Here is a 13,073-nt window from a genome sequence, read left to right as displayed (position 1 = left end):
ACATCAGTAGAAGAGGACGGAAAATTGAATATTAGCAGCTTACATAGTTTCTCTCTCGTTTTTGAGCATCTAATCTGTTCTTTTTTCAGTTTTTCCTCAGGTTTCAACTCCTTGAAAGTGCTCCTGATTTTCAGGGTCATATTTGGCTTGAATCTTTTCAATTTTTTTCTGGACGAGTAACCAAGCAAAATATCTCGTCTTTCCCCAGGGCTATCTGTCTGAGGGTCTGGTCACTAAGTGGTACTGTTCTCCTCGTCTGCTGCTGTCCCCCAACAACTACACAAAGGCTATAGACATGTGGGCCGCAGGGTGCATCCTGGCTGAAATGCTGACTGGACGCATGCTCTTTGCAGGTAACAGCAATATATGATACATGTGCTGCATGTGTCTTGGCTACAGTAGGACAACAAAGTGATAATATTACAAAACCCAAAACTGTCATGTCTGTGATCATGTTTTGTTTAAGTCATGTTTTGTTTGGTTTTTGGACACTCAGTTCCTGCTTTTTCACTCTCTTGTTTTGTCACCATAGCAACCATTAGTTTCAGCGGTTTCACATTTTGAGTCACGCACCTGTTTTCACTAATCATGTCACTAATATTTAAACCGATAGTTGCCAGGAAGTCAGCCTGGCGACATTACCTCTGCTCATTTCATGCCATGCTTCTTCTGATACTCATGCCTGTTCATAGTTATGCTTCTTGCCATGCAACGTAAGTTTAGTTTTTTCATGTCACAGTTAACGAGTTTTTCTTCATGTTTATAGTTTCTGCTTTTGTGCAAGTTTTTGTTTCATTAGCCAATATTTTGTACTTCCGCCTTGTGCGCGCCTTTTGTTCTTTTTTATAGTAATAAATAAATATTTCCTTACCTTCACGTCTTGCCCGCTCCAACTTTCCTTTGCATTCCGGGAAAACAAACCCCAAAGTCCACGTACTGACAAAAAACAGTGAGAACTTGTTGAATTATGTCCTGACGTCAAGCAACTTAACCCTAACGTTGGGACAAATGCTTTTTGAAAATGTTTATTCAATGTCAGGTAGTAACTTTGATACGACCATTTATTTTTTTAGTAATTTTCCAACAAGTATTTTACAACACAAATACAACGTTGGAACAACATGCTTTTTGACAACCTTTATTCAATGCCAGGTTGTGACGTTGATTTGACCATTGAAATTTGGTCATCCGCCAACCAACAACGTCGATCCAATGTTAAACAACAACTATTTTGCAACGTTGTTTCAAAATCAGTTTTAATGGATATGTACTTATAGTCAACGTTGAACCAATGTCTTTTGCCTGCTGGGAATTTAATAGTCAGTGTTACAAGAATAAATTGAGGAAAACTGTACAGTTATATCAACAAAAAACACAATTGAATTAACTTCAAGAATTAAACATAAAACATACTTGTATGTACCACTTGTACAGGAAAGGACAGAGCAGGCTGTACCTCCTGAGGAGGCTGCGCTCCTTCAACATCTGTGGATGTACTACCAGTCTGTGGTTACAAGTGTTCTGTACTACATCGTAGTGTGTTGGGGGGCAGTACATCTAAGAAGGATAGCTCCAGACTGGAGAAATTGATCAGGCGGGCCGGTTCTACAGATCAAAATAAAACTGGACTCACTGGTGACGGTAGCAGATTAGAGGACTGTGGAAAAACTAAGTGAGCATCCTGGATGATGCCAGTCACCCTCTGCATAGCGTTATCAGAATACAATGATTTGCAAATCATTTTCAATCCATATTCAGTTGAATATTCTACAAAGACAACTTATTTGATGTTCAAACTGATAAACATTTTTTTTTTGCAAATAATCATTAACTTTAGAATTTGATGCCAGCAACACGTGACAAAAAAGTCGGGAAAGGAGGCAATAAATACTGTTAAGTTGAGAAATTCTGATTAAACACTTATTTAGAACATCCCACAGGTGTGCAGGCTAATTGGGAACAGGTGGGTGCCATGATTGGGTATAAAAGCAGCTTCCATGAAATGCTAAGTAATTCACAAACAAGGATGGGGCGAGTGTCACCAATTTGTAAGCAAATTGTCGAACAGTTTTAGAACAACATTTCTCATCACCTATTGCAAAGAATTTGGGGATTTTACCATCTACGGTCTGTAAAATTGTCAAAAGGTTCAGAGAATCTGGAGAAATCACTTCACGTAAGCGATATTACGGACCGTTGAGCCCTCAGGCAGTACCGCATCAAAAAACAGACATCAGTGTGTAAAGGATATCACCACATGGACTCAGGAACACTTCATAAAACCACTGTCAGTGACTACAGTTGGTTGCTACATCTGTAAGTGCAAGTTAAAATTCTGCTATGCAAACAAAACCCATTTATCAACAACACCAAGAAACACCTCTGGCTTCGCTGGGATAGAGCTCATCTAAGATGGACTGATGCAAAGTGGAAAAGTGTTCTGTGGTCTGACGAGTCCACACTTCAAATTATATTTGGAAACTGTGGACGTGGTGTCCTCCAGAACAAAGAGGAAAATCACCATCCGGATAGTTATAGGCGCAAAGTTCAAAAGCCAGCATCTGTGATAGTATGGGGGTGTATTAGTGCCAAAGGCATGGGTAACTTACACATCTGTGAAGGTACCATTAATGCTGAATGGTCCATACAGGTTTTGGAGCAACACATGTTGTCATCCAAGCAACGTTATCATGGACGCCCCTGCCTATTTCAGCAAGACAATGCCAAGCCACGTGTTACAACAGCGTGGTTTCGTAGTAAAAGAGTGCGGGTACTTTCCTGGCCCGCCTGCAGTCCAGACCTGTCTCCCATCCAAAATGTGTGGCGCATTATGAAGCGTAAAATACGACAGCGGAGACCCCGGACTGTTGAACAACTGAAGCTCTACATAAAACAAGAATGAGAAAAAAATTCCACTTTCAAAGCTTCAACAATTAATTTCCTCAGTTCCCAAACGTTTATTGAGTGTTGTTAAAAGAATAGGTGATGTAACACAATGGTGAACATGCCCTTTCCCAACTACTTTGGCATGTGTTGCAGCCATGAAATTCTAAGTTAATTCTTATTTGCAAAAAAAAAATAAAGTTTATGAGTTTGAACATCAAATATCTTGTCTTTGTGGTGCATTCAACTGAATATGGGTTGAAAAGGATTTGCAAATCATCATGGGAAATTGTGTTAGATGTAAATACCAACTCATATGGAAACGGGCTTTGTACAATCCACAAAGAGGGCACTTTAAGTTGATGAATACTTCTATGTGTAGAAATCTTTATTTATAATTGGATCACTTGTTTATTTTTCAACAGGTTTTTAGTTATTTTTATATCTTTTTTTCCCAAATAGTTCAAGAAAGACCACTACAAATGAGAAATATTTTGCACTGTTATAAAATGTAATAAACCAGAAACTGATGACATAGTGCTGTATTTTACTTCTTTATCTCTTTTTTTTCAACCAAAAATGCTTGGCTCTGATTCGGGGGTACTCTAATTAAAAAAAATTACACAGGGGGTACATCCCGGGAAAAAGGTTGACAACCACTGCTGTACATTGCTGCTGGGATTTTAAATTTCCTGAGGGAACTTTCCTGAAGGAATCAATAAAGTACTATCTATCTATCTATCTACTTGGGATTTTTGTACCTACCTATTGGTAATGTCATACATTTTGCATCATATTAAATAACGTGACATCAGAGTTTTGCCCGCTGGCTCTACTCATCAAAGACAGTGGATGTTCTCCTGCAGTCTAAGTGATTGCCTGAGCAGAATACCAAATGATTGTAGACAAAGTCTGGCTGTGGCAACTGCATTTTCTTCCTTCTCTACAAGCTTATTTGACCTCTTCCTAAACAGATTACACCATGGAAGACATCGCCACACATCCATCCCTGCAAGTGTTTCATTTACACTTCAGCACAGAGCAGCTGAACAATCATTTTGTTATTATTTACCAGAGGGAACACAATGTGCATTACATACAGCACACTTGCAGTGTTACAGTATGCTGAGTGTGTGTTTTGCTACAGCTCCATCTGCTGGTGTGTTGGCTTTACAATCATATGCATTGTTTTTCCTCTAACAGGAGCTCATGAGTTGGAGCAAATGCAGCTCATCCTTGACACGGTGCCAGTGATCAGAGACGAAGACAGACAGGACCTGCTCCAGGTGACTATGATAATGATGATAACTACAGCACGTGAAGTCGTACTTTCAGTTTTGTCCTCCTGTTTTCATGTGCAGGTGATGCCTTCGTGTATTAATCGTGGTTGGAAGGTCAAGAAGCCCATCTCTCAGCTGGTACATGAGGTGGATGCTGAAGGTGTGTAGGAGTTCAACCAATCGGATCATTGGTCCCGCCCACTGCCTTGTTGACGAGTGGCTGTCACAGCCCCATTTGCTTGAAATACATGGTCAAAAGTAAATAATAAATGTAAAGAATGATATAAAAATCAACATTCAAAAATATGAATAAATAAACATGATTATAGTTAAATAAATATATACATTAAACATGTCATGAAATGAATATATTGTTTATCAAATAAATAATACATTGTACCAGCATAATTGCTCAAGATAAGAGTCCACAATTTAATTATTTAATGGATTGTTGAATTTTATTCAAGGATTTTGAATCTTTATAATATTTAAATATAACATTTTTTAAATTAATAAATTATTTTTTTATATAAATTACACAATTTAGTTACAGTTATTAGTAAGTGAATAATTTATTTGTATGTATTTGTTTTCAATCAATGTTTATTTATATAGCCCCAAATCACAAATGTCTCAAAGGACTGCACAAATCATTACGACTACAACATCCAAATTATTAATTTATCAAATTATATTTAATTCATCCAATTGATTGAAAGCCCTGAGAATTCTTAATTTGATTGATTAATTCCTATTTTAGTTATATTTTTTCAATGGTTTTATATGTGTGTAATTCTGACGCGTACAACAGAAATATCATAATTGTAACCATTTTTTGATAATGAGATTTTTTTTATACAATTCATTCTTAATTTGATTCATTCTTATTTGATATGTAAATTTTATTGGCTTATTATCTGTATTCTGGCGCACACATGCACACACACGCACACAAAGACATAATTGTTACCATTGTTTGATAATGAGATGTATTTATTTAATTTAATTTAATTTTAATATAGTTATACATTTTTATTGTATTCATTGATTGTATTGGCTTTACATGTAAGTATATTCTGACACATACAAATAAATCATAATTGTTACCATTGTTTGATAATGAGATGTATGTATTACATTTTTGTTTAAATCATTATTAATTTATTAAATTTATTTTTATTTTATTGATATATTTTATTGGATTTATGTATATATTCTGGTACACATTAAAAAAAATCGCAATTGTTACCATTGTTTGATAATAAAACTAAAAACAAGCACTTTTATTTTTATTTTTCTAGACTTTTTGTGTGCATGCCTTACATGTTAAAACCTACTGATTTACAAACGTTTGTTATTCATATCCAATTCAACAGTAGTACCTTATGGTGAAGTTGTGATGTTTTGATTTATTTTAGTCCTCATTTGCAGCATGATGCCATACCTAAAAACATAGGGCTGGTGTTTGTCCCCCTGTCCTCCCAGCTGTAGACTTCCTGGAGCAAATCCTGACCTTTAACCCCATGGATCGCCTTACGGCTGAGGCGGCACTGTCCCAACCGTTTCTGCGTCTGTATTCCTGTCCAGATGATGAGCCCACCTCGTCGCACCCCTTCCACATCGAGGATGAGCTTGAGGACTGCCTCATCATGGAGCAAGGCCTCAGCAACAGCCTCAGTCGGACCTCCAGCATCCACTGGGACTGGTACCGTAAACAACTGTATCCCATAATTACAATGCAAACCATTTGTGGTCCATTCTGTCATCCAACAGCTTATCAGCGGATGTCTGCTGGCGGCAGTCCGATGGGAGGTGTCACTGCATGCCTTCTGGTCACTTAACCTCTGAAATGGAAGACACCACAGAAGAAGAGGAGGTCCAGAGGGACCCGAGAGCCATCAGCGTCTCACTTTCAGAGGAGGCCCAGGTAGGGATGGGCCTTGGCATATAAATATAATTAACTGCTTGTAACATTTGGGTTATTAACAACAAAATATTGATTTCTTTTGGTGCAATATTCTGTAGAAAAGAGAATAAATGCATCTGTGATATATTTTGATTCGTTTGGGAACAAGGAAACTAAATAGCGATCAGGGAGGAATGCGTACTATAACAGTATTAAAATACATTAAAAATATGAATCTGGAAACCTCCTTTATTGATACTGCTGTCGAATAGTTATGACAAAATATCTCGATTTTGATGAAACTATCAGAAAGGCAAAATTGTAATAATGTTTAACCGATTAACTGTAGTGATATTTAATCTTGAGTTTTGGCCTTTTGAGACGCAGTATTTAGGCTAAGTTATGTTGATACCACGCAGAGTGAAAATAGGTATTTTAACTATAACTTACGGGTAGGTCAGGTTGAAATACTGTATATTGAAATAAACATGATCAACTGTATGAATGATATCCATTTTATACATTTGGAATTTCAAGATGTTTGTGATTAGACGGGAAGATTACCATATTGATTGTAAAGGTCTCATGCATGGTGGGTTCTCCTGGGACCGACAGAACTCAGTTCAGGGCTGTCTCTACAGCTGCCTCCGTGTTCCGTCCTTCTCGCTCGTGTGGTTTTGTCTCCTCATAAGCGCGGTTTCCCCCTCATGCCCTGGGACGCTGCTGGGCAATCTACTCACCTGCCAGTTGGGCTTCGAAGCCCGGCCATACACGCTCCCTTCCCGCAGGAGGCGCGCTGACCACGCCCCCCTCCGCATAGATATTTTAGGGAAAGGAGGTATATCATATTTTTACAAGCTTGGTAAAGGGGGACTTTATGTCGGTAAGACTTTTAAGGATACAAACTAGTGTGAGTAGTGTCAACTATACGCAAAATGAAAATAATATAATACAATAAAAACATGAAATATTGATATGCCAATACCACACTTATCGATACTGAATACATTATTGGATATTGATATTTTGACCAATTTGGCTGTGAATGAAGCATGTATTATTATCATCATGTATTTATATTTTGATTTGTCTGGTAACATGGAAACTAAATAGCATTTGTGTGTACTGTATGGAAATTAACCATCTGCTAACCCAGTAAAGTGTTTCTCATTTTAAGGTGGACCCACGTAAATATTCCCACAGCAGTTCCGCTGAGCGCTTCCTGGAACACTCCCACTCCTCCCTGGACCGCGCATGTGGTCTGGGCTTCGGGGACTTGGACTGTGGCCGTTCGTGCGACTACAAAGTGGGGTCGCCGTCCTATCTGGACCGGATCGCTTGGCGGGAGGGCAAGCCTCAGCACTACTCAGAACCCAGGCTCATTCTGGATCTTTCTCACTGGAAGCGCAACGCCACCAGCAGCCCGCCGGTGTCCATCCAGCCCATAGGTGGCAGCGTGGAGGACATGAGGGAGGTCACGGGAACGGAAACGGGGGATTTGTTTGAGGAGATCTCCCGTTGGGTGGAGAGCACACAGTCTCGTCAGTACTCACAGAGTCCATCTTTGGAGCCACAATCCCCCTCCTGCTACACCTCCTCGCCGCCTCTCCCTCTCTCCCCTGCTGACCTCCAGAACCCAGTCTTCCAATACGCAGAGCTCGGACCATGTGACTACGACGAGGACCGACTCAGCCCCTTTCCACCTGTCACTCCTCCATCTCTCCGCTCACTCCTCCCCTCCACTCCCACCTCTCCTCCGCCCCCTCAGTCGCCTCACAGCGAGTCTCCTGCCTCCTCTCCTCTTTTTCCTCCTTCCCAACCTGAACCTCTCTCCTCCTCCTCGTCCTCCGTGGCTGAATCCCGGGCGTCGCCTCTTGTCAAGCAGAAGGAGCGTCTGTTCGACTTGGATGTGTTTATCTCTCGTGCTTTGAAACTGTGCCGGCAGAATAAGGAGAGAGGAGACGGGAAGGGGCGCAGGGAAGGAGGATGGAGGGAAGAGAGCACAAATGGAAGGGTTACAAGACCGCCTGAGCATAGGACGCCGCCACCACCGACCTAAAGTCCTCTAAGTACACAACAAGGGTGCTTATATATTGATACTCAAATAGTTTTAAGGCTAAATGAATAAAAATTACCAACCATAATATGGTTTTTAATTATTATTTTTTACAATTGCCTTTATACTTCCGATACATATCGGAAATTTGCATACATGCTCTTTATTCTCAGGAGCAAAAAGATCCCGTTGACTCCCAGTATAACCACATTTTTTTTAAATTATTTAGTAGTACCTCAACTTATGAGCTTAGTCGGTTCTGTTAACTTAAAACACTTGTATCACCCATTAAAATGATTTAATGTCAATTTAATTGGTGCTTGGTCTCTACAAAGCAGCACCATTTTAACATGCCTATTGAAAAGAAAACACCCTTTTAGATCATTAATATTGCGTCAAAACCAAACAAAATAATTTAGTACAAACAACTACAGTAGTTTTATGAAGTTCTGTAATAATAATGTACAGCATTTACCTTCTACGGTATCTGCTTTCAGCTGCTTCTCAGTCAAACACACCATCAGCAGCTTTTACTTAGTTTCATAGGTAAATGTCCACTCTATGGATATTTTTTCAACATCCTTAGCTGGCATTATCGATTCATGCTGCTTCATTATGGTGCAGACGAGCAGTGCTACTTCATTCGTATTGCTTCGCGAGCACGTGCCGTAATGTTTTTGATTTTTTTGTTTGTTTGTTTAATTTGATGAATATCAACCACTTCTTCTCAGCACTGTCTTTTGGGCCGATCTTAGGGTGTTTATTTTAACATGTGCAACGCCAACGAGAGGCGGGGATGCTTGTAACTCAATTGTTTGCATCCAACTTCAAGCACAACAACAGCTCTTATCTCAAAACACTCTTAAGTTGAGGTAATATTGTTTTACAATCCGGACACACTAAAATGGTTTCCCGGTGAATACACAATTAATTCAGTTATCGCCCTCTGAAAAATGGAACCTGATTTGGGGGAGGAAATGTAACATATTTTGTCTTTTTCCCATTCCAAACAAAAACCCATAGTTTTTACATGGCCAAAAGGGCATCACACATAACATAAAAACAACTTGATATGTACGGTGAGGCCTGGATTTGCAGAGAATATTTAATCTGGTGAAAATGCAAATGATGTCAAAGTGTCATCGCGCTTTCATGACATGCACTGTTTTGGGACCCCGATAAGTGTAATTTCCGTTTAAAGGGGCCTGAAGGGTTAAATATTTAATTTCATAGTCTTTTGTGTTTTATAATAAAACGGGGGTGTCTACGTTTTAGGAATCAAAACCAGATGTTGTTTTAGTACATTGTTAAATATGCTTTATGTTTTATATAGATCAGGCCTGGGCAATTATTTTCACTCGGGGGCCAAATTTAGAGAAAAAACTGTGTCTGGGGGCCGGTGTATCTATTTTTGAGGAAACTAATATAAAACCTCACAATAAAGTCTGATTGAATGCCAAAAATGTTAGGACAGACCGCCTTAAAAATGGAATGGAATTGTGTTTTTTTTCAATGAACGATAAAACCCTGAATATTGAGAACATATGAACGTCACACCTGCTCTCAATTGACATGTTTTACAATCAAGCCAAATGCAACAAACACAGCGAAATATGAATGTGAAGGGTAAAAAAACTCAATACATCTACAATCTGATATATGTGATATATCACTAAGCATTAGAACTTTCTTGTAAAAATCTCCTTCCACGTCTGTTCCTGACACACACATTTCAGGCTGGCCGCTCTGGAAACACTCTGTGGAAACCCACTCTGCTTGGTGCCTCGTCTGACCTGATGTGACGTAGATTATCATAGGGTTGTACGGTATACGGGTATTAGTATAGTACTGCGATATTAATAAATCATATTCGGTACCATACAGCCTCTAAGATTTTTTTTGTTAAAATAAAGCCAATAATGCATTTGTGGTCCCCTTTATTTAGAAAAGTATCTTAAAGTACCAAAAAGTATCAAAATAATATTGGTATTAGGACAACACTAGTCACTAAAATATCATGCAAAAGCGCAGATTCCAACCATTGGAATATATCGTATAGTTCAAGACTTATGGTAATTTAAAAAACATCACTGCAGACCATAGAGGCAGCTACACTTTCCATCTTAAAGATCTAAAACAAATATTTGGGAATGTCCAGCGGGCCAGTTTGAAAAGCTTAACGGGCTGCATGTGGCACCCGGGCCTTAATTTGCCCAGGTCTGATATAAATAGACTTGAGTATAAAAATGTGGTTGATACAAATCGAACAATTGATTTACTTCTGTTGAAAAAACATTTTACAAACCACTAAGTGAGACCCTGAATCGTTTTTTGTACCATGAGTGACATTTTTACATTTGAAGAGTATACCTTGCTGGCCTTGGAAGTAAGGCGTTACCATGGAGACCACCACAAAGCCCTATGGGGTACCTTAGAGAACAGATTGTACCTCCTACTGTACCTGTACTTATGACTGTTTACTTCTTTTTATCACTTGTAGCACTTGACGCCACACAAAGGGGATTCGATTCAAAGCTCCTATTCTACCAATGGTCTTCCAAACACAGGAAGTTCCTGTCAATGAGGACTATCATGTGGGGGGAATGCAGCGAATACTGCATTGTGATGCTGCATCATGCCTTGTAAACTTGTACAGTGTATGCAGTAATGTACATTTCTTCTGACTGTTGTGTGAAGTGGCCTTCACTTGGAGCACATCTTTAGGTTCATTTGCAGTGTTTTGTTTGGTTTAAATGTGCAATGCTGTTGTTCTTTTTCATTTTTAAAACACTGATTTTGCAATACAAAGCTGACATATCCAGTGCACAAACTACTATACACATTGTACAATGCAATTTATAACAAGGATAATATTACATATAAATGGAAAAGGACAGCAAATATAATATCCATATAGAGAAGACTAACATCAACGTAATCATGTTGTCGTGTGCCTTACTCTTCATAGTGTTGTATTTGCTGCCTCTTTATATTTTTTAACGACGCAATAAGAATTATTTTCTTTAACTTTGGAACTTCAAAACACACATTCAATTCATCTGAGGTAAAATTAATATTTTTTAAACTTAAAGAGCACATCACCTTATACATACTTTCCGCTAAGACAGCAATAACCTACAGTCGTGCTCATAAGCTCACATACCCTGGGAGAATTTATGATTTCTTGGCCATTCATGCATGGTCGAGTGGCCAAAAAGTTAAATTTTGGTCTCATCACTCCAAATGACTTTGTTTTGGAAGTTTTAAGGCTTGTCTCTGTGCTGTTTGGCATGTAAGCGGGATGCTTTGTGACATTTGCACAGAAATGGCTTTCTTCTGATGACTCGACCATGCAGCCCATTTTTCTTCAAGTGCCTCCTTATTGTGCATCTTGAAACAGCCACACCACAATTTTTCAGAGAGTTCTGTATTTCAGCTGAAGTTATTTGTGGATTTTTCTTTGCATCTCGAACAATTTTGTTGGCTGCTGTGGCTGAAATCTTTGCTGGTCTACCTGAATCCCTCATTTGCCACTTCTTAATCAGCGTTTGAACACTGCTGATTGGCATTCTCAATACCTTGGATATCTTTTTATACCCTTTTCCTGTTTTATGCCATTCAATTACCTTTTCTCGCAGAAGTTGAGAGGCTCGTCTCTGTGCTGTTTGGCGTAATGTAAGCAGGATGCTTTGTGACATTTGCGCAGAAATGGCTTTCTTCTGGCGACTCGACCATGCAGCCCATTTTTCTTCAAGTGCCTCCTTATTGTACATCTTGAAACAGCCACACCACAATTTTTCAGAGAGTCCTGTATTTCAGCTGAAGTTATTTGTGGATTTTTCTTTACATCTCGAACAATTTTCCTGGCTGTTGTGGCTGAAATCTTTTCTGGTCTACCTGAATCCCTCATTTTGCACTTCTTAATCAGCGTTTGAACACTGCTGGTTGACATTCTCAATTCCTTGGATATCTTTTTATACACCTTTTCTTTTTTGTACAGTTCAATTACCTTTTCTCGCAGATCTTTTGTCTTCCCCATGACTCAGAATCCAGACACATCTGTGCAGCACAGGATGAAAGAAGCAATGGTCTGTCAGAAGCCCAGAAACTCACTGACCTTTTATACACACATTAATTACAAACAAGCATGTCACGGGTGAGGATTGAAACCTTGATTAGCCACTCAAACCTGATTGTGTCAACTTTTGTGCATGTTATCAGATCAAAGTCACTGGGGTATGTAAACTTTTGATCAGGCTCATTTGGGTACTTTCTTTTATCATTTTGATTTAAAAAGAGTAAACACAGTTGTTTGCCAATAAATAGCTTCACACAACCATTAAGCATGAGTGGAAGAAAGGTTTTTGTGTTATCATTCATATTCTCTTAAGAATGGCCAAGAAATCATAAATTCTCCCAGAGTATGTAAACTTATGAGCAGAAGTGTATCTAACTAATGACGCGTATGGTTACAGAGCTCAAATTATTTTACTTATTTTACTTTTTTTAATGAAGCACTGCATATAATGTGCCTCTATACATGTTAATGCTTCCCAGCTTGCATTTGAATGTAACATAGCCGCTTACACTATTTTGCATGCTTTGACGATAATCCAAATATCTTACAGCAACTTTGTAACACTGACAGTGTGCCATTATTTCTTGCAGGCTTTTTCTACTCTGGGGAAAAGTGGGAGCGTTTTAACTGAACGCTAAGTATTGATGAACGGTACCTTTTTTGCACATTTTTGTTGAAAGAAATAATAAAATATTTGTAGAACATTCCTTGCACTGTGTATTGCTTTCAACTTTTTACCCCATTCCACTTTAAAAATATTTTGCATGATTTAAAATGAAATGTAGAATTTTTTTATTCAAATAAGTATATTTTGTTATTATTTTTATACAATTACTTCATATATATAATGGATATATTTCAAATATAATT

The 13,073-nt window shown here is 38.5% G+C and overlaps 1 protein-coding gene across 1 annotated transcript in view; it reads left to right on the top strand.

Annotated features, from left to right (window-relative positions):
* mapk4 (mitogen-activated protein kinase 4) overlaps positions 1–12,863 on the top strand; it is a 34,677-nt gene extending 21,814 nt beyond the window's left edge. Inside the window, 6 exon segments of the mRNA XM_061900990.1 lie at positions 209–353; positions 4,087–4,169; positions 4,245–4,323; positions 5,649–5,868; positions 5,937–6,090; positions 7,247–12,863. Coding sequence (XP_061756974.1) covers positions 209–353; positions 4,087–4,169; positions 4,245–4,323; positions 5,649–5,868; positions 5,937–6,090; positions 7,247–8,128 — 1,563 coding nt within the window. The 3' untranslated portion in view covers positions 8,129–12,863.
* The last annotated feature ends 210 nt before the right edge of the window (positions 12,864–13,073 follow it).

Source organism: Nerophis ophidion, linkage group LG01, assembly GCF_033978795.1.
Source record: "Nerophis ophidion isolate RoL-2023_Sa linkage group LG01, RoL_Noph_v1.0, whole genome shotgun sequence".
Classification (NCBI taxonomy): domain Eukaryota; kingdom Metazoa; phylum Chordata; class Actinopteri; order Syngnathiformes; family Syngnathidae; genus Nerophis; species Nerophis ophidion.
Note: the sequence above shows the minus strand (reverse complement) of the source record. Positions and strands in the feature narration are given on the sequence as shown.